Source organism: Nipponia nippon, unplaced genomic scaffold, assembly GCF_047370975.1.
Source record: "Nipponia nippon isolate SJK-2023a ecotype South Korea unplaced genomic scaffold, ASM4737097v1 scaffold_4, whole genome shotgun sequence".
In the NCBI taxonomy this organism is placed as follows: domain Eukaryota; kingdom Metazoa; phylum Chordata; class Aves; order Pelecaniformes; family Threskiornithidae; genus Nipponia; species Nipponia nippon.
The window spans coordinates 13,925,232-13,952,802 of NW_028262358.1; the positions used below are offsets into that span (position 1 = coordinate 13,925,232).

Genomic DNA, 27,571 nt, shown 5'->3' on the forward strand with positions numbered 1-27,571 from the left:
CCCCTCAGGCCGCGGTTCTCCGTGTCGGGGGGGGGTGATCCAGTGCTCTGAGCCACGCCGCACTGGGGCTGGAGCGCCGGCAGACCTTCCCCTCTGCTTAACCTGTTCAACCCTTCACGTTTTCCTTGATATCTTTTACTTTTCCTAAAGATGTGTTCTTATCTTCTCATGCATTGTTACCACCTTTGTTTTTTCTGTTTGTGAAAAGGTCTTTTTGTTTGTAACCATCACTTCTGTCCTCGTAAACAAGTCTGCAGCAGGCCAAAGACATCTTGTCTCTCAAATTCAGAACCTGGAAATCAGATTCCCCCTCCCCCCAAGTCAGGTGTGTCCTAACAACCCTATCAGTAATGAAAAGTATGAGTTCTTGAGTGCGTTAGTGCCCCGTTTTTCCTACAGACACTGTACAAGGAATGACATCAGCATTGCATACTCACATTGGTTGCTATAAATCATGACATATTTCCAACAAATCAAGAACATTTTGCTGAAGGAAACTCAGATGTCTGGTAGATTGGTCATGAGCTGTGCGGTGATGTTATTGCCTTCTTTGACAGCACAAGGTGTGATGTGATTCATGGACAGAAAAACTTAATTTAAAAAATGTCTGCTATCTCATTTTCTCCTGCTAAATTGTTCAAAATGTTTCTAATGAAATACTTTTCCGAATGTTTTTAATGAAATGCTTCTCACCGTGAAAGAATTATGGACAGGGACAACAATTAGTGTTTCTAAGCTGGTATAATAAAACACCAATTTTATTAATAGTCTAAGGAAAATACAGAACACTTAACTATAGGCCAAATGGGTGACAACAACATTCAAATGAAAAAGAACTGTCAGATTATTTTTTATCAACTTTGACAGAATGCCAAAGTGGAGGTTGTTAAAATGGGATGCTATGGCGTGTTCTATTTGTTACTGGGAGGAAACTTGGGATACTGAATTTTGCCTTTATGAAGCTAAAAGTTGTTTCCTGAATGTAAAACAGGAAAAGTCAGAGCTTAAAATACCTCCCCAAGAAAAAGAAAAGGATTTTGAAGCAATGTTGTCTCAACCCTGCCACGTAAAAGTGAGCCATGGTAATTTTTTAGTGCACACCTTGGCCTGTGGATACGTTCCTGCGTGGGCAGAGTGGGAATGGGAACTGTCAGCCCTCAATCCCATTAATTTGAGACCCCATCTGTTGTCCTTTTGACAAGACTAGAGAGATGGGGAAGAAATTGGGACATTAAATCTCACCTTTCTCCTGCCCTGGAATGAAATTTTACCTTCTTTATTGAAAGTTTTCCTGGACTGGCACTGGCCAGGTGGTGACAAAGTGAATTTCACAGCTTGTCTTGCCCCCCGTCCTGGATGGCTCGGAAGAAAGTGCTGCAGCGTTAGCCTGCTCAGGCTCCTCTGCCCGCAAAGGAAAAACGTCCTTTCCAGCTCTCCGATGGCAGCTAGCGGGATGGCCAAAATAAGGTGAGGCTGTACTGCTCCCAGGTCAGAAACTGATGACAGCATTACAAATACAATTTATTACGCTCGCAGGCATATAGGGAAGATGTGAAAACTGCTGTAATCACTAAATATGAACTAGTGAGAGATACCAGGCTTGTCCAAACCCAGAAATTTCTACTCTTCGGCACAGTTTGCATGCTGCTTCATGGCACAAGCACCTTGGGGTATCTCCACCCTGTATTTGCTGTAGGTAGGGGAATGCCCTGAGAAGGTGCCCACAAAAGTGCTCTGCACATGGCGCTTTTGAAGGTATATTATGCTCTATTATTAACATTAGCGTGTTGTGGCTAGCTGATTATTAGCTCTGGTCTGCCGCTGAGGAACCCAAGGCAGTGCACAGGGAGATGCTCTTTTCCCGGGGATTTGGCAGGTTATTTGACCCGTTCTTTAAGACACAAATAATACGCAAAATTGTCTCAGCCTTAGGGTGGTTCTGAGGAGTTTGCTTTCCTTTTCTTGCCTTAAAGCAAAAAGATGATGTAAAATATTTTGCCGGGCAGCTTATTTCTACTAGGAGGCGCTCTGTGACCTGGGATTGGGTGGATCTCTCCACCCGCTTTCTGCTGCATCCTCAGTTTGTGTTATTCTCATAGGGCTGTGCCTGGCTTAGCTTAAAACGCCTCACAGCTCAGGGAATCACGGTGCGCCTGGCACTCAGCTGCTGAGGCCATTCCCTCTTCCCAATTTAGGAAAGTACTGTTTGTCAGGGTTCCAAATTTATAGATAGTTTGGTGGCTCATCTCCGTTGTTTGCAGAAGTAAGTGCAAGAGGCAAAGGCGTTCTGTAAATGTAAGATCAATGTGTTAGACCAGTAAGCAGAATGAAGTCCAATAACGAATTATTTAATATTCCGTGTGAAAGTTCCTGTAGTGAGGGTTTTTTTGGGGTGGTTTTTTTGTTTTTGTTTTTTTTGTTTGTTTGTTTTTTAGCTGCAAGGATACTTATCGCATACACAGTAGATTTAAATCATCTGCAAAAGCTTTTTTTCTTCTTTGAGCATGTGGGACAAATGCTTGCAGTTGTCCCATTCTCAGTGAGATTCCTGCATGTGCTTTTTGCTGGCTTTGAGCCTCGGTATGAAAAATGTCCAGACCACCCACTTCCAAATTCAAGAAATACTTGTAGCTACAGTTTACGGTTTATCCACCATCCAGTTAGATTTATTTGAGATGATTTGGTTTTGTACGATTCACACTCAGTATTTTTTATTGCTGCATTGTGTTTCTTGTAGTGTGTAAACCAATGGATTGTAGTTTCTGGAAGGCTGTGCGGTGATCTGAAAGGTGCTGCTAGTCCAACAAGGCCAAAGACTGGAAGAGCTTAGCGCAGGGTGCCTTTATTTCCACACCCTTTTAGACCTCTGCATTCTCGCTCCTGGCCAGAGTGGGTTACAGAGTGGGTTACCCTACAGAGTGCGTTAGCTCCCTCCAGCTGGTTTCGTGATCCACCTCCTTCCTCCAATCTCAGCCCCGCTTCCCTGCAGAGAGAGACTAGGAGGACAGTAAAGGCTCTTTTATTGATAGGTCAGAGCATAGCTTGGTTTTGCAGTCCTACATAGTGGCTGTCCCATGGAGTCCCTCACTTCAGCAGAGCCTGTAGCGGCATGCCCTCGGGAGCACCGATTTGTGGTGGCCCTTTCGCTCTGGAAGAAAAGAAAGCACGTTTGGGCTGATGGACAGAAGAGTAGGAGGCCTGGCAGCCCCGATCCCCACCAGGCTGTCTCTTCATCCGCTGCCACCTGCAGATGGGGAATTACAGGCGGCAGAGAGGGACGTCCCCCGCCTCTCTCAGCAGACTCCCCGTGCAGGGCAGGATGGAGCTGACTCACTTTGCCTTCTCCACGTCCTCGATGCCCTCAGGCAGGCGCACGTTGAGCGTCTCCGGGAGCAGGAAGGCCACCGAGCCGCAGCACACCGCTACACCACAGTACGTCACCTCGGGCAGAGACTTCCACACCTCGTCCAGCAGAAACACAAGTGGGGCCAAAGCCCCACCGAGGCGAGCCACGAAGGAGGTGTACCCCATCCCATTCTGCCTGGAAGGGTAGGACACCGTGGTGGTGCAGACCACCACGAGAAAGAGATGGGTACTTCTTTCATATCACACCTTGGGAAAAAGTACAGACCCTCTGCCACTTCCCCCTATTTTTCTCTAAGTGCTGAGGCTTTTTTCCTCCCAGCTTTTTCCTCTGCCAGATTTTTTCTAGGTTGTTTTTTTTCTTTCTTTGTATCTTCCTACAATGATAATATTTCCCAGAGAGCAGCCGTAGCTGCTGTAAGAAATAGATTTATGTCTATTATGAGAAAGAAGCTGCAGTTCCACACTAAAAATACCTGCTCTAAAGTTGTTTCCACTTTAAATGTCTAAAACCCCGAGTACATTTTCTACCCATCCCCTAGTAAGTCCTCCGATCTGCTGAGAGCAAACCTAAGTCCCTCCTTCTCCCAGGTACGCCTAGGCAGGTGGCATGCACTAGAGATGCCCGTGAGCATCTTTGGTCCTGCTGTAGCTATAAACCCAGGAGAGCTCAGAGAGGGGGCCAAGAATAAGACCTGAGACCTTACTAATTTTCAGGGGATGGGTGGCATTTCATGCTGACAACAAGGATCCCAGGATCTACTTGTGCGTATGCAGAGTAAGTACTGCAGAAGGAACCAACGTTTTTGTCTTTATCTGTCAATGTCTTTGAGCACATAAAAATAGAAACCAATCCGAGAAGAAAAGTAGTCGATCAGCGTGCCCACGTTGGTTTAAATATGCATCGTTCCCCACATGCAACAGACCAGTGAAAGTTAAAGGACTAAATGGCAGAGAAGGGTACCCTGGGCAGGGGGGGTCAGAGGTGAGGTGGGCCACAAGGCCTGCTGTCATCCATGAGGGTTTTTTCAGACTTTCACAAAGAAATGAGTGAGGTGATTCCCTCCACCAGTCTCAGCTATATATGCCAAACTATGCTGGTGCTAAATCTGGTTTTATGTCACCATTACCCAGATATTTCAAATAACCTCTCTTTTTCCTCCTGAAAGGCTAGTTAATCCCTGCTTTAATATCATCTGATGTCCAGAAGACTGTCAAATATGTGGTAGTATGTGTCCCTTATAAAACTTGATATTTCAAGTGATTATTTTCAGGGTCTTTTAACAGTTATTGGCAGATTATCACAGGGAACTAAGACTTTACCAAGCACAGATGCTTTATGGAGTTAAAAAATCTTTCTACACAGAATACTCCTCACTTATTTGATACATCTCCCTGTCAACATAACCTAACCACACATAACCCAGGTAAAACAAGGGTAGCTTTCTTCCCCTTTCTTGTGAGTATGTGTAATCCCTAGAACCTGCTACTTCTAGAGGCAAGGCATTGGTCCTGCAGCCCTTCTGTGCTGATGTTGAAGACCTGAGGGTGACATCCTGCCGAGGCTCTGGCTGTGCACTCAGGCGAGTAGCGTCTCTTACCTCAGTACGGTGGGGTAGAGCTCAGAGGTGTACAAGAAGACAGTAGTGAATGCAGCTTCTGAGAAACCTTTGCCCATAATGGCTACTACAGAGCGCAAGGAGGTGAAGGCTAGGAGGAAAGAAAAGACATTTATGACAATGGTCAACGAGCAGCCTCTAGGAAGAAGCTTCTTGTGGCCTCAGGTACAAGAAGGAAGAAGGTTCAATGCTCCTACAGACAAAACAGCTTCATAGTCCTGGAGCTGCTGTCTCCAAAGCCTGGATCAGTAAGTTTGGTAACTGTTAGCCCGACTGGGAGCTGAACTGATCAAAGGATAGGTCTTGACATTTCCCATTGGACAATGTCTGTAATAAAGATAGGCACTCCACCTTGCCATCACTGGACCCTTATTAGCTGCTTCACAGTGACTGGACACCATCTGTTGCCACCAGATATTAGGGCTAGCCCACATTAGCAACCTTGTCCCACAGATGCCCTATAAGTGGACGACATCTCTATACAGAATTGCCTGTGGACAAGATCTATGGTTCTCCTTCTCTAGCACTGCACGGAATGGAAACCTCCCCTTTAGCAAGTACTGCATATGGCAGAAGAGTGTCTCACGCTTGGGAACGATGACGTTGGCTCCTATGCATAGTCCGGTCAGGATGAGCGCCCACGCCTGACTCTGCCGTCGTCCAACTCGATTCACCAGCACGTACATGATCATCTTGGCTGGAATCTCAATGACGCCAAAGACAAACTGGGAGAGATACATGTTGAGCCCAAAGCCAGTTAGGTTCATGCTCATGCCGTAATAAGAGAAGGCAACACCAAACCTGCAAGGAGCGTGTGGAGATGGGGATTAGGGAAATCCATCCAGGGAACTGCAGGACAAATCCCCTGTGTGAAGTGCCGCTGCTTACCACACAGCCCCAGAACACAGAGAGATCTTCCGCAGGACTGGTGTCCTGAACAAGCTGATGTAGGAGTAACTCATTCCTGGCTCTTTGTCTGTTGCCATCCTTCTGAGGTCCTGGGAGAGGTGGAAAGAAGGAAATAGCTCAGCTGCTGTACTTTTAGGATCCAGACATGAAACCCTAGACAGGCTGGAACCTTTGCTCTTCCCAGTTCCAGCTCCACCTTGGATTTTCCATACGTTCCCATTGCAGAACAATTCTCTGGGCATGCGTTGTCAGAGCATGTTTTCCTACAACTTTACAGATTGCCTACCAGTTTAAACCTCTTTATCTTCCCATGGCCCCTTCTTTCCTCTTACCTACATACCCCATGTGGCAGAAAGGGTTGCAGAAAAATGGCAGATTATGGTGTTAGCAAAGTCAGCATTGGCCAGTTTCACCCTCTTCCCCATGTGGTTGCCTGCCGTTGTGTCAGGTCTCAGGCAGGAGCTAATAGTGAGCTGCATGCTTTATTCTCATGAGTGCATTTATATAAAGTGTGATCATTTATACATCTGTTTATATAAATACGGAATACATAAAAAAGACAGGCACTGAGAAGTAAGCCCTGCCCATAAGGAAGAAGAGAGTGCTTGTTCACAAAGTCTTTTAGCAATTGATTAGGGGGTAGGTGTACGAGGAGAGCTGGTAAGTTCTACTCACTGACTGAGGTGCAAGAGATTCACACAACTACAGGTCTGCAATGCAGCTATACCTAAACTAGTTGCCATAGGCTCACTGTCTAGTTAATGGAGATCTCCAGTGGAAGTGATGGAGTAATTTTATCCTAGAGCAAACAACCGCATTTGGTCAGACAAATCGTGTGCCAGCCTCCATCGGCTATTCATGCAGACTGTAAAGGAGACTGCAGACAGTGATGGTGTGGACACCTAATGTCGGGAGAGATGAATTCCTCTTGCTTCACCATGTCCAAAAATCATCAGCAAATGCAGGGTAGGACAGTTAAAATTGATTAGGTTATGAATCACAGGAAGCCTTGAGGAGCAAGTCTGGTTAACCAGTTACATGTATTCTCAAATCAATATCCCCTTCAGAGAAAGCAAACCCTCAGCCAAAGCTTTTGCATAAATGCTTAATCCCAGCCACGGAGCCACACAGGGAACCTACAACTTAGATGGATGAAGAGGGCCTGCAGCATCTTGGACCAGAGGATCATCTTCTCCAGTGCCTTGTCTCCAACAGCATCCTGCAGTGGAGCCTACAGAGGAGCTGGGCAAGCATATAGGGAGATTCCCCTGGAAATGTCACTGCCTGCAGCCGTTCAGGGACTTCCTGAACCAGACAGGGTGTCTGTCTGTTTAGCACCTCTATGATCCTTTCCCACATTATCTAGTGGTTGGTTGAACCCATGTTTTTCTTTTATTTCTGTACACCCATCGCTGGATCTGCTAACTTTTGTTAATACTGCAGTATGGCAAGTAAGTTAATTTTTTAAACTTTCACTTTTTAAATTTTTTTTCCTTTTTCACAGACAAATAGTAAGTCTTTTTATCCAAATGCATAGAATGAATCATAGCACTGGTAACAAACTACTTCTGCAATGCTGAGAATTTCAATATTAGATTCAAGTTACCCTGATGGCAGTCTGTCCTCTCTTTAAGTTGCATGATTTGCTATTAAAATGGGTAACATAAGACATTAACATGGAAAACGTCTTCCAGTATGTATTGTTAGCCAAATTTCTTGGCATGTGGAAGGACAACTAGGAGACTTAGAACAGCGAGAACCTCAAGAAACTTAAATTGCACATAATTCAGTGATGGCTGGGAGGGAGGAGGGTGAGGGAATCTGCAGGCTTACAGCATCACCTACAATTAAGATAGTGCTGAACAGTTATGGGGGCTGGGGCCTTGTGGAAATATCTAATAAAATCATAGAATCATAGAATGTCCTGTGTTGGAAGGGACCCACAAGGATCATCGAGTCCAACTCCTGCATGAGAAATCCCAGCCCAAAGAGCCCTCTGGTTAAAAGAATTGTACAAAACGAAAGAAAGTGTTAGGAAAGGGAAGAGGATAGCTATAAGTAACAGCATGTTTCACTACAGAAGAGATAAGATTTTATTTCTAGTTGCATACTATTCTTTGCAGTTTTTGGATGAGTGACAAAGCTTTTCATACTGAAAAAAGAATTTCACAGTGGGAAATTCCTTAGTCAGTTCTATAAGACAATGCTATTAAACCTGAGAGTACGTCAGTAACGTGCTGTGCAATTATCCGGAGATTATACGTCTTTCAAAGTTCAGTCCTCTGAACTAAGGAAAATCAGTTGCCTTAATAAGCCATCAAAACACACTGATGCACGGTCAAGTCAATTAAGCAAACTAGAATCAGGCAGTTATGTATTGCCTGCATGTTTAGATATGGACAAGAAAAAACAAGTATGTCCCTACAAACCTCATGAATCCAGCAAGGTGTTGCAACTGCAAATCTTTCTTGATCCAGTGATCACAGTATGATGTGACTTGGTGCAAGGCTGTGATAGTAGGGAAGCCCCAGCTACATTTCCTCACCCTAAGAACGGTATGAGGGTGCAAGCCCATGCCCTTCCTGGTGAAACACTGCACTCTGAAATACAGAGTCATCAGCCAAGGCTGAATGAAAGAGGTTACAACTTGTTATTTTTACATATCTAGTCAGAGCTACTGGCTTGATTAAAGGCAAGGAAGAGTCACACTCAACTCCTGTCTGCCATAACCAGTAAATTCATAATTTGTCACATGAATAAACAACATGTTTCCGTTGTAAATCAAAAGGGCTAATCACCTCTTCAACAGATATTAAGAAACTGCTTTTAAAAAATGGCATGCTGGCCAGGATAGGACAGCGGTGTGTTGCAGGAGCACTGGGTGCACACAGAGTTGCAGCTGGACCGTGACAGCAAAGCACAAGGCTCCTATGCTGGTGCCAGGGGTTTCCCATTTTCCTCTGTTGGTAAGAGGAAAACCAATGGACATTAAAGGAAAGATTGATATTTAATGAACCACAAACTTCCGTACCCACTGGATTTCATAGCAGAGCTTTGTTGCTCTTGAGAAATCATGTGGATCAAATTAGTCAGCGGTGACAGAGGTGCAGTCATCCAAGCCTGGCTGTGAAGGGTTGTTGTGAGCGCTGACTATGCTCTGGTGTCTCCCCAAAGGGAGAGACCAGCTTCTGCCTGGCCCTTGAGTCCTCCCTAGAGCTGGGATGTCACTTGAGCTTATCGCTGTCCCCTGGAGCCACCAGCGTGTCCTTAAGTAAGCGTCACAGACCAAGGTCTCAACATTTGTGAGTCTGAGTGCAAAAATACATTTTTAAGCTAGAACTCAGCATGAGATGAAGATCTCCAGCTCAGCCTCATACCTTGAGCTTTGGAGTTGAAAATAGGTGGATATTTTTTAGGGTTCTCCTTCCCCTTTATTTGGTCAGTCATCCAGCTGAGCATCTTTGCTCCATCCTTTACACCTCTGGGGTCAAGCAAAAATGGGTTCAAACCAGTGAGCACATGCCTGCTTTGCCCAACGCCTCACCCTTGCCACATTCCTTTAAAACTGCTGGCAGAGCTGTGACTGACTTGAGAGCAGAGCTTTAGCCAGGGGAAAAAGTTTACTATGCCAAATGTCCTTCACACCCACATTCACCACTGGGGCACTACGGCTGACAGTCTTCCGATTTCACATGTACATTAGATGCAGCCTGAGGCGGACTAGCCTTTACATTTTCAGATGACACTGCATGCAGTATCTCAAGTGCAATATGCTAACGACATGCTATTAATGTGTGTCTGCTTTGTGCTAGCACTTTACCAACACCTGGCAAACACTATGGCAACGAAGAAGGCAAACACTAAGCTGCATAAATTGCTCATGCACCTCCACACTCTCCGTCATGGGAGTGATGCCTCTGCCTTATTTTTTCAGGCCGTGCTTCTCACTTGCTCCCTATTTAGTCCAGTGCATTGAGGCTTCTTGTCATAGCAATAATGGATGGAAAGACACTCCACCTAATGAAGGGGATTTCTGGCCTCATGGGAGCTGAGCTGCTGCTTTATCTTTAGGAGTGGATGTAGCTGCTTTCTAGAGTAAAATGGAGCATGGCACCCTGTGCCCCACAGATCACGCTGCAGGCGGAGCATTGCTTCAGGTATCAAATAGAAGTAAAACAGAGAGAGAGAAAATGGGAGAGGAAGAACATGCATCCGGATCTTCAGTTTCTCACCTCTGGTGAGAAAGCGAAGTCTTTCCTTCCGTTCATTCTTGCGCATCTAAGCAGATGCCTGTGAGCTTGTTTCACTTTGCCATTGGCTATGAGCCACCGGGCAGACTCTGGGACCCACCTGGTGCGAGGAGAGAAGACAGTGTTCCTGTTGGCGCGCCATGTTTTCCACCCCACATACATGGCCCTGGCCAAAGAGAGTCTTCTCTATGAGACTTCAACCTCCACTAAAAATAGTAACTGTGGTGCATGAAAATAGGTGTGATGGGACACCTTTGTTACATGTACATGTTGTTCTACCCTTAGAGGAGTACAGTCTGCTAATTGAAGTGTGTCTAGCCAAAATTTTTATCATGTGATCTTTGATCAAAGCTTGAATTTTCTGAGCTGGCTGAAGTTTCAAGCTCTTATCAATTAAAATTGGCTGCAGAGAGTTTATATTTACAGGTTCATCCTTTCTGGGACTCTAAACTTTGAAATTGTATGATATTAAAAATTACTATATAGAAAGGATTTAGTGCACTCTATGCTTACTTTGTTAATTGCTAAAATTATTTGTTTTTCACAATAATCAAAGCCTTCTGCACAAGACAGACAACTGGGGTCTAAATCATTGTGGCTGCAGCCCCCAGTGAAGTATCCATGCTAGTCGTTGAGCGACAAGGGATGCCGCACTGCTCTAGAGCTAATTAGCAATTCTGAGCAGTCTGCTTAGCAGACCTGTATAGGGTGGGAGTCCTGTGACTCTTATTTTTCTGTTTGTTCCAGGAAAAGATCCAGCACTTGTCATAAAAAGATCCAGCATCTGCAACTCCCTCTTGTTGGACTTCTCTCTGATCTTGCATCTGGTTGCAATTCATGGCTACATGGCCCTGTTTGGGTGGGAGCTTCCCAGGCCACAGTGCAGCCCATCTGGCCTAGAGGGTACATGGAGTTTTGTGGGTCCACATAGCGGTCAGGGTCCGGAAGACATTGGAAATACCCCACAGTGGCTACTTTCTACTAGAGCAGCCAACACCTACCAAATCTGTCTCCTGAGAGAAGCAGAAAACAGGATCTGCTGGAGGCTTTCAGCTGAGCATCCTCTGCAGTCAGTGGGAAGACTTACAACCTTGAAGAAGTACGTGGGTACGAGGTCTACTAAGGTCACACAGTTGTCAAAAAATCTCTCACTGGAGTCTCCCACTGGAGCAGTCTGAGACCAGTTCCCTGTAAGCTGTTGGTGATTAATGTGCCCTAAATCAAGTTACAAAAAAACTAACAAACAACTGCTGTCACTATTCAAGCAGTAGCTGAAAAGGATGTGTAGAGCAAAAATATTTGCAGAACTGGTCTTCTGGAAAGTTTTCAACTCCTTCCCATAAGCTTGTAACCCAATGCACCTTGGGAAATACAAAGAGTGAAAGATGTCATTCTGCACTCATTGCCACCATCTCCAGAGTATAATATTATGTCTTTTGGTTGTCTAATGTCTCAAATGAGTTCTGACATTGTGTCAACAATAGCTACAGAGTGTGCTAAATTAGATTTTGATTCCATACTTCAGGGAGTTTTAATTATCCTGATTAATCACTGACCTCTTGGGTGCTGAATTTTGATCAGACTACAGTGTAATTTGTTGGAGAACTAATCTCCATAAAAGGCATTAACATAAGAGAAAAAAAAAAATCAGCTATCATGGAGAGGGTGGGTCCACATGTATCCCAACATTTGCGTTGCTGGAGCCAGTCCTAGGATCAGCATTGCAACGTTTGCCACGCTCACAGAGCAGCGGAGGCAAATCACAGCCCGCTCCCATTCCCACCAGCTGTCCGGCTGCAGGTCGCTGCACTCACCACAGGCAGACAATGCTCAGAAGACAAGGTCCTGTTACGGCTACTAATAGCCAGTGCCATTCCCGCACCAAGTACGCTACCATGGCCAGCAGCATGTTCCCGATGCTCCAGAAGATGCTAGTCAGGATCCCGGAGAAGGTGCGGTGCTGTACGTCCACCCACTCCATCCCTGCAAGAGGCAGGCAGCGTTCAGCTGGGACACACAGGACTTCTCCAGGAAGGGGTCTGCAGGGCTTTTTAATAAGGGGAAAGCGAGGTAACGTCCTTGGTCTTCTCCTCCAGGAGAGTTCCACTGTTTTGGCCAACATCTGGCACATTTAAAATGTTCATCCACAATGCTTAACCTCTTGCAAAGCTGTAAGCAACTAAAATAAAGCCTTAAAAGAAGAAATACTGGACATATAGTAAGGAACAGTGCTAAAAACACCTTAGGTGATACTTTTTTTTAACCCATTCAATAGCATTCAAATGGTCGTCTTCATCAAACAGGTATTTTTTTTTCCCTTAACCATCTTGCCTGCACAGTTTCCCATTTCTCTGCCCACTCATTATTCCAGATGAAAGAAGTATATTAAGATGAATTGTCGTTCATGTGGAATCTACCCAAAGTAGATACTACTGCACATGTAGAGCCAGAACAGATGGTGGTCTCCTTGTTTGTGTGTGTGAACTAAAAGCCCATTTTCCTCCAAAGATCTGGACATCTTGCTACAACCTCTAACAATCAGAAATGTCCCTCCCAAGCTCTACTTTGCCAAGCAGGCATCAATTTTATAACAATAAAAAACCATAGATGGCCTTGGGATTTGTGAGGTCTTGTGTGGACTTTTCCAGTACTGAAGCCATTTTAGCTTGATTTTGGCTGTATCTGCAAAAATCCTGGACATTTTTGCTGCACCTGTAACTTGCTCTTGGGTACAATGAGTACGTCCCAATGCTATCTACAAAATCATCTACTGCTCTTTTGGGTACCCTGAAGTTTGGAGCTTGTTGTTATTATATAATTACCTAAATTCTTCAGCTTCAGTTTTGCCTAGCTCTGTATGGGTTTTTTGTGGTTCTTTCCCCCCACTCTTTCTAAAAATACAGTTTGGGAACTTATGAAAACTGTGAGCACGCTCAAGACTGAGGAGGTAGAAACACCCCGTGAATGACACGCCGTGCTCCTCCTGCTGCGGACGTGGCAACGCTGCTGAATTGTGCGAAGGGGCAGATACTTTGGTCTATGGCTTTTATTGTACTACTGATGATCCTTAGCAGGAGTTGGGTAGCGTGGATTCCAAGTGTTAATGTTGCAACGGAAGTACTAATAAGTGGTTGTTATATTTTGAGTAGACTGTTAAAGCATTAATTAGGCTAACAGAAAATTGTAATTCTTGGATCCTCCTGAGAGGGATGTTCTTTTGGCTGCCTGCAGCAAAACTGCACACATAACGATTTCCAAACTCCTGTTCCTACTAGCTCTGCCCTTTCTGGTAGACAAGTCCCTACCTACCCACTGCCTGTCAGAAGTCCCCCTGTACAACCGGGCACCCACAAACCCCCACATGCTTACCCAAAGGCAATACAATAAGGGAGACACCGCTCAGGGCCACCCCGGTGAGGGTCCGTGTGATGGCCAGCATGCTGTAGGAGACGGAGGCGGCACTTAGCATCCCAAATACGACAGAGCACACAAGCGACAGCAGGAGCATGGCTTTCCGTCCGAACCTGCCATGAGCACAAGCTGGGTTACAGCGGCTGGAAGCCTGTCCCGGGAGTAGGGTTTGAAATGGGGCAAACCAGAGACTCGAGAAGGAAAATGAAAATATTGCCTGCTCTGCAAAGAGTGCAAGATGCAACGCCCCAGAGAGGAGGAAACAGTTCTGGATATAGCTGGTGTTGCAGTGGTGCAATCCCATTCGGAGGGCCAGCCTGCCCTGTGAGCATCGGGCACGAGGCTCTCCAATGGAAAGAGCAGCACCGATCAAAACAATATACGTGGCTTCCCTGTTCAATGCCATCATCAAAAGCAGTGATGTCAGCTTGAAATCCCATGCTGCTGGCACACCCTGCTCCTTCCAATGGCTGTCCTCATGCCTGCCTCAGCATGTCCTCCTCCCGTGGCTCACTCAGGACCAGCCACCACCACCGCTCTCGAGGAGGAGAGAGAACCATTGCACTTTCACCCCGAGCCTTGGAAGGAAAACAAATCCCAAAGGAAAATAAAAGGAATCCAATTGTCAGCCCACATGTGCAAATAGCCCTGGTGTCCTAAGGGGTCTGTGAGGAATCTGCTAGGAGGTCGTTCCCCAAGGGTTTTGGAAGTTGTAGGACCATCTTACCCCTGGTGCAGAGTCCTGTGTGGAGAAATGCAGAAAATCAAATACACACAAATGCACATGTATACACGCACACACGGAGAAATATGTGTGTATGTATTTCTATACAACCTATGAAAATTTAAAAATCAAAATGGAGCACAAGGCATCAGTCTTCTGATGAACATCAGTACTGCACGTGATGAAAGCTTAGGTTCAAACTGGAGTAGTAAATTAACCCTGTCAACAGGCAATGTTCAGTCTATACGGGCTGAAATCCTGGTCTGATTCTGGCATTAAGGCTCTCTTAGTGACCACCTGAGAAGGATGGTGGCAAGGATGATTGCTCCAGGGAAAAAAGTGATGTGCCGGGACATAATGCCACAATGACATTCCCAAAAATGATCATAAATCACTTCATGCAGCAGCTAGTTAATGAATTCACTGGAGAAGAAACAACTTGTGGCTGGGGGCCAGGCAGTTTACTGGATCTGCTTTGAAATTTAAGCAGAGCCAGTTTGCAAAAGTCATCCTAATGTCCCTGGGTCGGAGCAGCAAACACCCAGAAACACACAAGAGCTGGATCCAGTTTCCAATAGGGTAACTGCCTAAGAAAGAAGATACATTTTTTTAAATGAAGGTTTTTCTTGAAAATACAGTAAGAAGGATATAAAACCATAAGACTCCCTGCAGGGTGCAAGGCAGCTATTTATGGACCCATTACTAGACTCTGTCAGCAAATGCATGCCACCTGCTTGGGAAACCAGAGGCAAGCTGGCAGGATTGAACTGCAGGCTACAGGGAGGCTGCTAGAAATAATGCTGTTAAAATTGTCTTCAAAGGGAGAGGTAGGAAAGCACAACCTCTGAGACATTAAATGTAGAATACACAATAAAAGGAGCAAAATGCACAAGCATAAAAATTTATAAAAAAGCCATTTTCATAAATATCCCAATCTGGAAGTCTGCCAAAGCATCATACAACCAATTCAGTACAAGGACAAAGTACAAAATGAGTGTTTGGAAAAAGAGCAGACAATAACAGAAACAATATATATTTTTTTGCATATGTATGTTCACAGGGAAGGTTGTTTGAGGGTTTACCAGGGTAAAATTTGTCAGCAGAGGTGTTCTTAAATCCAAATGTCTGTAGAGGCTTAGAATAAAATGAACCTGAACTGTAGCAAAATGCCAGGACCAGATGGTTTTCACCCTGGAGCACTAGAGATGAAATCTCTGCATTACTGTTAGCACGAAGAAGTGGGACCTCTTCTCTGTTAGAGAAAAGGGAGGTTGCTAATGGGATGTCAGCTTTTATGGGATCCTAGGGGAGATGGGGGAGCATGACACCTGAGGTTTAACAGATCTGCCAAATTTATTGCGAATTTACTGGATGCGCTGCCCCCACTGCAATTACATGGGCTGCAAGCCTTTCCTGACGTGACCCACGGGCCCTGCGGCCAGGTAGCTCAGGTGGGCAGTGCACAGTCAGCTCTGCTCCAGGCTGCTCACGAGGGCACGGCTGGCTGTCAAACCCTCGTTAGCTGCCGCTTTAGCAGACTGAAGGGCCCTGGTCTGGCTAATTGGAAGTCAAGCCATAACTTGATCTTTTTTGTTAGCTTCTCCAAATTTTCTCCATTTCTTCTGTAGCCTTTTGAGATGGGGAAGGAGGGTGAAGGCAAATCAAAACTGCACACAGTATTCAAGATGTGGGGCCACCATGCATTTACATGTTATTGCATAGTGATATTCTCTTTACTTTTATATTTCTTTCCTAATGATTCTTAATTTTCCATTTGCTTCCCCAGCCACTACTCATTGCTGAGTGGATGTTTGCCTAGAGCTGTCTGTCATAACTCCGAAGTCTTGCTCCTGAGCATCTATGGCCAGCTCAGAGGCCTCAATTTTAAATGAAAAGCTAAAATTGTTTCTATCTTTATTTTAGATTAATCTACCCTGAAATTTTTCCTTCTGATGCTCCCATCCAATCACAGAGCTCTTTAAGCTCCTTCTGCAGTTCTCCACACTCAGATCTCATCTCTACCAGCCTGGTCACTCAGCATCTGCTACCTCCCCGCTCGCTCATTTTCCAGAGAGTTTATGAATGTGCTGAAAAGCACACAAATCCAAGCACAGGCCCCCACAGGTCTCCCTCCATTGTCACAACTGAACACTTACATCTCCCCTCTTCTTCCTGGCTTTTAATTAATTATTTAGTCATGCAGAGACCTTCCTTCTTATCCTAGGGCAGTTCAGTTTCTTTAGGAGCCTTTGGTAAGGAAAATTCTTGAAATCCATGTAGATGGTATCTCCCCTGTTCACATGCCTGTTAGTGCATTCAAAGAAATCCAATATGTTTGTAAGGCATGAACCTTTTGCAGAAACCCCGCTGATTCCTCACTAGTATGTCATATCCACCCATGCGGTCACTGACTCAATCTTTCAGAACAGTTTCTACTAATTTGCCTGGTACAGATAGACGTCAGGCTGCCTGGAATGTAGTTCCCGAGATCTTTTTTGGAAACCAGTTTAAAAATGAATTGATACATGATACCTTCCCAGCCCTCTGCTGTGGAGGTCACACCATGCCAACCGTGTTCCAGCTTTTTCATCCTAAAGGTCCTGAAGGGCTCTGGGATGACAACTCCCTGCTCCTGGCAGTTTACTGGCATTCACACGTTCTCCCACTGTGAGCACAAACTCATGTACGTCTCACACTACAGCCTTTTTATTTCCAGATCCTCCTTTTACACCTTGATCTTCTACTGGCTCTTGCCCCTCACAATCCATCTGAAAAACAAATTATTTTTCATTTTGCTCTAGCAGAGACCTTCTCTTCTGCCTTATTTTGTCCTGCTCCTTTTTGTGATTCTGAATTTCTTTCCCTCCAACTGTGCTATAAAACCATTTTAGATACAAAGCCAAGACACACAGTTTGAGGATCAGCCGGGTGTCTTGGATCCTTGTAAAAGTATACCGATATACTCATATGGAAAGCTATGGATGTAAAACTTCCCATCTTCAGCACTAAGTCTCTGGGTGCTTCATACTGTGAAGCTGGTTCCCCTCTGCTATGCAGTGATTTTGTAGCCTGCCGTACATTAACGCTTGTTTGCTCCCAGAGGAGGGAAATTGGGAAGCAGTTTCCTGTGCAGGAAACTCAGACATTAAATAATGAATAGCATACAGTGAATAGCACATCCTCTATTGCATGCCCACACTACGTATTCCCTGGTAGGTTTCCTGGTTCTGCTGTTTGCAAAAATATTTAATTTCTTAATCGATGCCCTTTCTAGGTTATTACTCAGATTTTTTTTCAGGTTTACATTATCACATTCTAACATTTAACCAGAGAGAGCAGATTTGTTCCTGTTTTCCTCATTGCCTCAGCTCTTCCTTGAGGAATGCCTCTCTGCTTCTGATAACCTCCTTTAATCTGCTTCTCTAGTAATGACAGTCAGTTTTTGCTTTCTGGAGACTTTTTTTTTTTTTCAGCTATGGCATGCATTTGCTCTGAGCCCTCACTTGGGTATCCTTAACCAATTTCCATATAGCTTGTAAGGAGTTAACTCTTCTTTTGGTTTTGTTTTAGCCAGGTTTCTCCTTTTTTAGACAGTTGTCTTTTCTGAAATAGGTCTCACAGACAGTGGATTTTTTCAGTTTTTACTGTTCCTGCAGCAATGCTGACAACAGTGTTGTGGTCATTGCTGCAGTGCATCTTACTCCTAACCAAGGCCAGAGCTGCTTCTCTGGTGGGCTGCTGACTGGCTGATCCATGGAGCATTTAGCCCCTGCATTGCTTCCCAGTATGACTTTAATCCAATTTTTATGTAAGAGGCTGGATTCTCCCTTTACGATTGTGTTCTCTCCTTTCTCTGCCCCTCTGATTGCCTTTTGCAGGTCACAGGTTTGTGAAGTTCTTGTCATGAAACCGAAGCCCTGGAGGAACAGCCTGAAAGGGGTCAAACCTGTCTGAAAGGTATCCGAATACCACAGCCCCCATCGTAACGCCAATGAAGAAGAAGGTTGCAGTCGCCTGATTCAGTCCGCGCTGCTCGCACACGAGGTCCCACTGAAACACAAGGCCAAAATGACACTTAGTGCCCAGTTGCCTTTTCACAACCCTTCCCTCCAGTGGTTGACCATCGTGTCTTGCAATTTATATTGGCCTAATCTGATTGAGGGGTAGAATCCTGCACTAAACTGCACATAGGACAGTGCCGGAGTCCAGAAAAATGTAAAGCTGCGTCTTATAAAACTCAGAGACTTCCCAGTTATCTGTCCCCACTGTGACAGCCTCTCTATGGACACTTGTTGGCATCAGAAAGCTTTCCTGTGTACCACTCATCATGAAGAGATCCCCTTTTTCCTCTCCTGACCCCTGTGATAGCCGCTCTCAACCTGCTCAGGTGCATGTCTCCCCTGGCTCTTTCTGTCATGCTCCTGGGATTGCCCTGGTGAGGTGGGCGTTTGCAGGGTGCCGCACTGCAGTGAGCTTAAGACGTGCCTCAACCTTCATTAGGGAATGTTGTGTTGATCGTAGAATCATAGAATGGTTTGGGATGGAAGGGGCCTTTAAAGGTCATCTAGTCCAACCCCCCTGCAATGGGCAGGGACATCTTCAGCTAGATCAGGTTGCTCAGAGCTCCGTCCAACCTGTCCTTGAATGTTTCCAGGGATGGGGCATCTGCCACCTCTCTGGGCAACCCATTCCAGTGTTTCACCACCCTCATTGTAAAAAATTTCTTCCTTATATCTAGTCTAAATCTACCCTCTTTTAGTTTAAAACCATTACCCCTTGTCCTATTGCTACTGGCTCTGCTAAAAAGTCTCTCCCCATCTTTCTGATAAGCCCCCATTAAGTATTGAAAGGCTGATATCCAGTTACTGTTGCCCTGACCAGTTTCCTTTGACATTGTCTGTGCAGGAGGAAGGAGGGCAGAGGGGGAATCAGACCAAATACTGGCTCCTGATGCTAACTTACTGATTTCTTACTGAGAAGTTGGTCTAGACATTCTTCCTAATTAAGTTAATGAGCATCATTTTACTTTCGTGGAGGTGCAAATGTCACTAATCATTACAGAATGCTGTGCCCAAGCTGCAAAGTTAATTTTCTATATGTGCAAACTTGGCAAAACTTAATTTAATCATCAACCCAGCCTTGCAGCCTCTCTGACAAGGCCAGCCAGACCTTGAGCAACCTTTCTTGCTGCAAGAGCAAAAGACTCCGGAGAAAGCCCTGGCCCCTTGAACACGTCCCGAGGCCACTGCACTGTGGGTGCAGCATCACAAGGCTCCATGTTCAGCGTCCGTGCTGCAGAGCACCTCCCCTGCCTTTTCCCCCAAGGGTGCTTTACACTTTTCTCCCTGAAACAGTGCAGAAATCAGGTGCAGACCTGGTGCACATCTGACCCTCACCTCCGTGCCTGCCAAAACCAGGGGTTTTTGGGTGCTGGGGAGGAGGCACCAGCTCTAGGTTAAGACTCGTCGCTGATCTTGCTGAGGCAGTCAGCTGCTATCATTTCAGACCCAACCGTGCCCCTTTTGTCTGACCAAATCATCCCCTTCCCTAAGATCTCGTGTGCTTTGGGCCACCTTTCAAGGAAAGTAAAGCATAAACACCCAGAGGTATCACTGTTAGCCTTAGCAAAGCATTTCAGAAGGCAGGTGGTTAATGTTTGATGGGCTGGGACCTTGGGCAGGCTCAAGGTTATGGCTGGCCAGCATGCTGCATCTCAGCGGGAGGCCCTCGGGCAGCACATTTGGCTTGACAGCAAGAGACACTGGTGGTACGAGAAGAGAGGCAGCACGATCTTGGGGAGAAGAGGGGGAAGCCGGAGATCAGTGAGGAGGGCTGGCCAAGGGAACAGAAGTTACAAAGTGTTTGGAAAATCCAGAAAGCAAGTCATGGGCTCATATGAAATCCTGATAGGGTGTAATGCTGTGCAAATGCCATGTGGCCCAAGCACTGAATATCCTATATGTGTGTCTTCCCCCCGCCCCCTCCAATCTCTCAATCACCTGGAGAAATTAAGATGCTTATAACAAGAAATGCTGGCTTCTAGCTATCAATCTAAGCAAGATGCTCATAATAATAATAAATGTTGGCTTCTAACTCTGAGCTTCAGAGAGCTTCCCCATCCCATCTCCATCTAAACAAGTAATTTCCACTGGTTAAAATGCAAAGATTCCCCTCTGACTCTGTGCACCCAGCAAACGCTCCTCCATCTGCTCCTCAAAACACTGAGCTAATTTCATTTTTGGCTAGATCACAGGCCAGGCGTTACCTGGGTGGCAATGGTGGAGGTGAACTGCGAGTGGTTGTAGACCCATCCGTGCTGGCAGTGCTGGATGATGGAGTTGTTTTCTGGTTGCAGAGAGGAATTGAGCAGCAGATGAAACTGAGGCTGCGAGAACATCTCACAGGACCTGAAAGTGCCGTCGTGCTCCCGGGGGATGCTGATGAGCAGAACTTCCTCCATGGTGAGGTTCACAAATGCCTCTTGTTGTGGAATTGCACAGTGATGAGAGGGGGTAGCAGCAAGAAAATTGTGCAGCAGGAAATGCATGGGAAGGTTGATTCTTGGGAGGCAGAGGATAAACAAAATCAAAATCTGGAATCTGCCAAAGCCACCAATTTCCAGCAAGAGATCCTCAAATTTCATCTTTTCTATGGAGTTTGCTTGTTCAGAGCAGCTATGTACCAAGGAGCAGCAACATGAGTTTGAAAAGTGGTCTCTGTCCTTGGAGCTCAACTTCCCATGGCTTTTCATACAGCCACTTTGTTGGACTTTGAGACCTTGCTGAAAGGTTGTCAAAAGTCACAGAGAAACTCTCCATTTGGGGTAGAGCCAAAGAAATTATCCTGTGTGCACACAACACATCCATTTCAAGTGGACCCAGCACAAGGTGCCTCTTTAGAGTCCTTTTCTCCTGTTGTGGTATCTGAGAGGGACATCCACATTAGGAAAGGAGTCATCCCAGACGGTTGTGTCCCGACAGGTTGAGGGAGCAGTGGATCATGCAGCAAGCAGGGGCAGCACCCCATTGCCTGTTCAAAGGCTACAACCCCTTTGCAGGGTGCACGTGAAGTAGCATGGTTACTGACAGCTTGCTATAGGTTATCTCCTGCTGCATCTTCACACTCTGTACCTCTCTCCTCACAGTCTGCGTCCTCCCTCCTCCACCCACCCTGCGGTCTGGAGCGTTTGTGGATGCTGATGTGTCATCCCGAACCTTTCTCCAAGCTGTTGTCCTGGGACATGCTCTGCTTTAAAGCAGCTCTAGTTTGGCCATCCACCTAGAAAGCGGCGATGTTTGGTGTTGGGATGCAGGCACATCAAGAAGCTGGGCACAGATAAAGTGCAAGTGCTGCCTGCTGCCAGGCACTGCCGAGAGCTGCCTGCCTGCCCCCGTCCCTGCAGCAGAGGGATAGTGAGAAAGGGGTGTAGAGCATCAGGCAGGGATGAGGAGGTCCAAAAAAATATTTCATAGGGCCTCCTGCTGTGCCTGAATGCCCAGACTGAGTGTCGCCCAGATATTAAATACTACAAGGGCGCAAAGCACACTAGCAGGATAACACCATGGGCTCACGCTTACGAGGCAAAGGACGCCATGCTGTGACCTTCCTGGTCGCCCGTGTTTAACTAACGCGCTGCCCCAGTCTTCGCTACAAACCATTTCAGTGCTCATCCTGGGAAAAGAACGAAGGAAGCATAAAGGAGTGAAGCAGGGACATCTGGCAACGCTGTGCCTCCAGGGTTGCAGTTTAAACTGAAGTTGAACTAAAGGACAAATTGTTTTTCTTCACCACTGGTCTTCTAAGAGCAAGGAACAGAAACTCTCATTGATATGCTGTTGCAGATTTAAACTGCAAAGCCGCTCCAGCCTCCCCATCAGAAATGAGGTTGCGGGTCATTGCTCTGCAGCTCCTGGGGCTCTGCTGTTCATACTGCAATCGCTTAAAATGTACATCAGTTGATTGCTGTGTTTCTCTAACCCAAGTGTGTTCATTTAACCAGTCACCAGATTTAGTCAATGACCACCATGTGTGCAAATGCTGTGACTGACTATGCCCTACCACTTGGTTAATTAGACTCAGGACCTGACTCAAATGGCTTGGGCTTGCCCGGCAGTGGTGAGAGCAGGTGGACTCCTTTGCTGCTGCTGCTTTCATGTATAAAGCTGGAAAGAGTTTACTTTTTACTTCACATGTGTACAGTTTTCTTCTGCAATCTTTCTTTCTTCTCCTTGTTGGGATGCCAACTACTTGTCGAGAGGGAAGATTATTAAATGACTCCATCACTAATGTGCTGGCTTTTCTGTTTCCAGCAGTAATTTCAGAACACCTTGTGTGGAGCTGTAATAGGCTGGATGGTGAAAGTAGTGAGGGAGTTGATTTGCTCCTTTAGCAATTAGAGCCACCCCACGGGGTATCTCAACTGCTGCAGAGTAGCTGGAGATCTGATCAGTTGTTAGAGGTTGGTGCTTAAATGGTATTTTTCTCCTAAGGGAAAGCTGCAGATCCTGAAATCCTCCCTCCCCTCTGAGTTATGCCTGACTGCCATGAAAATATGTGTCCATCAGAGCCCATGAGCTAGAGTAACCTTTCTCTCAGAGGGCAGAGGTGTCCCCATCTAACTGCAGCTCATCGCAGGCTGGGATGCCTGCAGGAGGGAGATGCGCCACATGCGGAGAGTCTCCATTTTTTCTGTTATTTGCAAAGGCTGTTTGGACAGTGAGGTCCTACAAAGTTGGCTAAAGTCAGCTGAGGATGCCTTCAGTATCAAAGGTGCACCATACTGCAGCGGTGTATCCAAATGCTCTTGGCAGGACATGTGCGCACCAGATTTTGTAGCTCAGTTGGACAAAGCGGAGGAGCAGCCAACAAAGAGGTTCTGGGGCTCCTGAAGATCTTTGTTTGGTGTTAGAAGAAAGTGACTTTATGCCATTCTCACTTGGTGCCACATTAACAAGACTCCTATACTTTCCATTACTTGCAGTTGTCACGTATGCAGCCGTTTTACTCAGTTACACAAACAAATGACAACTATTTTGTAACTACACTGGTTCTGGCCAAAGCTTCTTTTCTTGCCTATCAGAAATATGAACATTGATCCTGCTTTAATGTGAAATGATGTGAGCCGCTTCCACGTCTTCTGCCACGTGTGATCATGGGTCTACAGCCTGCGCTCGTACCCTGTCTGCTCCCTTGCCGGACCTCGCAGACCTGTCTCATGCCCCTTCCTACAGTCATCTTATGGAACTGTTTTCTTTACATTTTCATCTCACCAGTGCTGTTGGGAAACTATAGCAGGGCAGAGATTCAGCCCAAATTATTAGGCTGTGTTTTACTGAGGGAAGGGCAAACCCAAATGACTCCTTCAGCCAGGGAAAGAAAGACGCAGCAGGAATGGGAAGTCCAGGCAGGATCAAATGTTTTCTGGGGTGAGATACCAGCTGATTAAATCACTGTCACTTGCAGAGGATAATCCTGTGTGAAGTAAAACGTTGCCAGGGAGCTCAAGACACACACCCGCTGGTTCAGGGAGCAGCACGAGCAGGGGATGAGCCAGGAGCTGGGGAGACTCCAGCGCTGGCCATGCCCTCCCCACCAGGGCACAGTCCCACAGGGTCTCAGCATGGCCAGCAGAGCTGGGGATGGGACAGGGTCCATCAACAGCCCCAGACACAGTGAGAGGATGAATCGGGACCAGGGTCCCTACAGGGAGCCCCATCTGGAGCAGGAGATGGGGTAGGAGACAAGGCCACAAGGCAGGTCTAAGGTCCATGCAGCAGCCAGGGCAGGAGACAGGGAAACATCTAACGCAGCTCAGACGGGGATGGGAGACCCAGGCCTGAGCTTAAATGAGGTCCTGGGCCATAAGGAGAAGGTGCATGAGGGGCAGGTGTAGGGCAGTTAACACCCATTAGTGCTCTTGAGGCCCTGACATGCTGTATCTTAAATGAAGTTTAAGAAGTCAGGGTTTTACATCAAAAAGTCATGCAATGCTGCCTGGGGAGCTTGCAGCAGGCTTTAGTGCTGGCTGGAACGCTATTTTTGGAAAGCCTGTGCAGACAGTAAAGGTGTGGGAGTGAAAGTATGCACAGTCACACACTTTCTTCCACTAAAGGAAGAGACGGGGAGACTGGATGCTGAGAGTGATTTGTAGGTAATTACTGGGTGGGTGAAGCAGGGTCTAACCCTCACCCTGCCGCTGTTTCTCTGCCCACGTGGCTGGGTGGTCATCACATCCCAGCAGCTCCACAGCTCCGTCCTGCCCTCCCTCCCCCTCCAGGCCATTCCCAATGGCTTCCACCCCAAAAGGAGTAAAGAAAAGCTGCGGAGTATCCAGGGGAGCTGCCATCACCATACAGCACCAGACCTCCAGCATTGGAACTGCTCTGCCTTCCTGCACGGATCACCTTCCTCCACTAATTACCTTCCTTCCACCAACTTTCTCATTTGAACCTAAGCATCCCCTAGCTCCTATCATCTCCGGTGACCAAGATTTCAGTTTTGATTTTTTGGCTCTGTGTTTGAGTAGGGATCCAGCTTCAGCAATACAGGAACTGACTCAGGCTTCAACCTCTTGAATCAGTAAGAATCTCACCCAGTACTCCATCTCCAACACTAGCAAGAAGCCTGGGAAAGAGTGTAGGAACAGGGCATTTATCTAGTCTTACTTTCCAGATGGTCCTCTAGCCTCCAACCTATTCCTTGTTTGAGGGTGCAGTTTTTGTGATTCCTGTTAGATGCATTGTCCCAAACTGGATGCTTATTGAGAGCTTTCAATTTACATCTATGCTTTGGGTTAAAATTCCAACATAATTTTATTTTTAGGTAATTTCATATACCTGCAGACAGGTTTATCATCATGTATGTAATTGCTGAGGGTAATGTCATGTAATGTCATGTATGTAATTACTGACATGCAGTTCATGTCTTTATATCAGTTCATCCCAGTACACAAGTTTCTAAAGTTCCTTAATTCATCTCTTTTCACACCGCATGTTCTGATCCATGCATTAAAGCTTTGCACCCCCTGTCAATCTGCCTGTCCATCTGTCCTGCATGTGGCATTGAGAGTATGTCAGAGAATGTGGCTGTAGGGAGCTCTTCGGTGCAAGCCACCGTGTGGCCCTTCCTTGGCAATGTTGGCTGTTCCAAAATGTTCTTCCTGCCCTCACCAGCTCAGTGTTCTTCTGCTCACAAGACGTCCCCTTAAGCAGTTGCTGGGTTGCAGAGGCGGTGGCTGAGCAGAGAAGATTGTGAGCTGCCTGCACCGTGACCAGCCCATCCGTCGCAGGCGTGCTCACCAACAGCAGCTCTTGCTGGACTCCTTCCTATCATCAGCCTTACCTGAGTGGAGAGTTGTTGCTTTGGTCTGCACTTCCTGCAGCTGGGCTTTTTTTTTTGCCATTTGTTGCTGAAGTTAGAGCTTGGTGGCCTCTTGATGCCACAAACTTGCCTGGGCCTCGTTGGTCCATGCATTCACAGGACTCATGGTGACGCCACGTCTGGGTCTGCCGTGATGGCTCCATTTCAGCCAGCGTCCCTCGCGGGCAGCTGTGGGACAGGCCCTGGGAGGGTGGCTTGGTTGGTTTGCTTTCAGTGTAGGATGAACTCCTCAGCCACTGTTGTGCCCTGCATCTCCACCCCAGCCTCAGAGGCTGGGAGCCACACGTGCAGCCTCCCCCCAGCCTACTGAGCAACCTGCTGGGACCCCGGACTAGAGACCTCCCGAGGTCTCTTCCAGCCTGAATTATCCTGTGAGCCTATGAACATTATACCACAAGGTTTTGGACTTGTTTAGCCTGTTATTTTAAATCTGAGGCTTTACTTCATTGCATTTTAAATATTAATTAGTAAATTTAAACAGCTGGACTCAGTTGCGTTACTTTCTTTGTCTTTGAGCTTTTTTGTAAGTAATGAAACCCCTGTAGGTGCTGTAAGTGTCTGTTGGTCTCTAGGTGCTCTCTGCAATCAGACACATTTTAGCAGCTTCCTTGAAGCTACAGGCTTGAAGGACCCTTTCTCACCTCAGTGGTCCTTGGGTCTAGCTGACTCCAGAGCCCCACTTTGAGTCCATCATAGCCACCCTCTCGCATTAGAGGGCAGATGAAGGCAAGGCCAGGAATAACAAGCGGGAGCTGCGTTTCCTTGCAGCGCAGGCTTCCCCTACAATGCTACGGCACTTCTACGGCTTGCCTGGTCCGCACTGGGGCTTTTCTTGTCTTGAAATACCTCAGGGGGCTGCATCAGGTCTGCAGCAGAAAGATCTCTGTGCCCAAAAGCTTCTTTGGTTTTTCCAGCTATATCAGCTGGTCCAAGAAAAGATATCGCTTCCTCCTACAAACCTGTCTTTTCATATTTCCTGAAACTGTTCCAGTAAGAGCAGCCTGGTTTAGTTTCTTTCTCCACTTGCCTTCTCACTTGACAAAGGCAGACTGCCTCAGCCAACGCTGTACCCGGCACCTTGCATCTGACAAACACGCCTTCCAGAGGACCTCTCATTTCATCATCTAGGGGTGGATGATGAAGCCCCTCCGGTAACCCCTCCTGCTGGCAGCCGGTCCATGCAGTTCTGAAATATTTCTCAATTTCCCAGTTGATGCGACTCAGCTTTAATTTTCATCTGCCTGTTCCTGACACGGACTTCAAGGAGCTTCTTAGATCCCAATGTTTCTTTCTATGGATTTAGATTCTGCACTAGAGTCAACTGTGTTTTCTTTTGGCTATAGGAGAAAGAATAAAATCTGTCATCATAGGAACATCTTTCCAAGGGAGCACTTATTTTTTTATTCTTTTCTTCACTCTCACCAATTTTTCACAGCTCTTTAAAGCTGAGGGGAGCCGATGGTGTTCTCCTGTCAGCTTGGTGTACCCAAAGGAGACTAAGCTTTCTGCTGCTCCTCATTGCTCCTTAATTGGCTTACCATGGGCTACTTTATCTCAGCTTGGCTTAGTTGTGTCCTGGGGCTCAGGGGCGTTGGCAGCTTTTACCTGTGAACTATGCAGCTCAGTGTATAAATGTGGAAATAGTGTGTTTTGGGATGTTTGGTCAAATGCTATGTATGATAAGCTATGCAATGTAAAAAAAAGAAGCCACCATATTTTCCTAACAAAGCTAACTTCCAGAAAATCACATTGACTGGTACAAATTATATCCTTACCCTGTAGGTTTTTTATCATCTGAAATCTCAGACAGAGCACTCGTTTGGTGTGTTAGACCATGATGATGCTAGTTGAGCTATTTTACCATATACTCAAATGTTTCAAATAGGTATTTCAGTCCCAACCACAGTCATGAAATT

The 27,571-nt window shown here is 46.3% G+C and overlaps 1 protein-coding gene across 2 annotated transcripts; it reads right to left on the reverse strand.

Annotated features, from left to right (window-relative positions):
- Positions 1-3,003: 3,003 nt before the first annotated feature.
- Positions 3,004-21,035, reverse strand: SLC22A7 (solute carrier family 22 member 7). 2 transcript variants are annotated; one of them, XM_087777034.1, is made up of 10 exons: positions 20,542-21,035; positions 18,223-18,326; positions 13,511-13,581; positions 11,956-12,124; positions 10,124-10,241; positions 5,871-5,980; positions 5,569-5,783; positions 4,965-5,073; positions 3,335-3,541; positions 3,004-3,148 (listed from the first exon to the last, which is right to left on the reverse strand). In XM_087777034.1, the coding sequence occupies exons 1-10, from the start codon at positions 21,025-21,027 to the stop codon at positions 3,085-3,087; spliced, it is 1,653 nt and encodes a 550-aa protein (XP_087633160.1). In that variant the 5' UTR covers positions 21,028-21,035; the 3' UTR covers positions 3,004-3,084. The 2 variants fall into 2 exon arrangements, with proteins under 2 accessions (XP_087633160.1, XP_009466861.2); XM_009468586.2 differs by having other exon boundaries at positions 13,511-13,665.
- Positions 21,036-27,571: the final 6,536 nt, after the last annotated feature.

Bases quoted from the DNA above. Each gene is read 5' to 3' on its own strand.
- SLC22A7 (XM_009468586.2), bottom strand. From the start codon at position 21,027: ATGAAAAGCCATGGGAAGTTGAGCTCCAAGGACAGAGACCACTTTTCA. The intron at 13,666-18,222 runs GTTTGACCCCTT...TGCTCATGGCAG, and splicing joins TTCGGATACCTTTCAGACAG to GTTCGGACGGAAAGCCATGC. The intron at 5,784-5,870 runs GTAAGCAGCGGC...CGCTCCTTGCAG, and splicing joins CTGTGTTCTGGGGCTGTGTG to GTTTGGTGTTGCCTTCTCTT.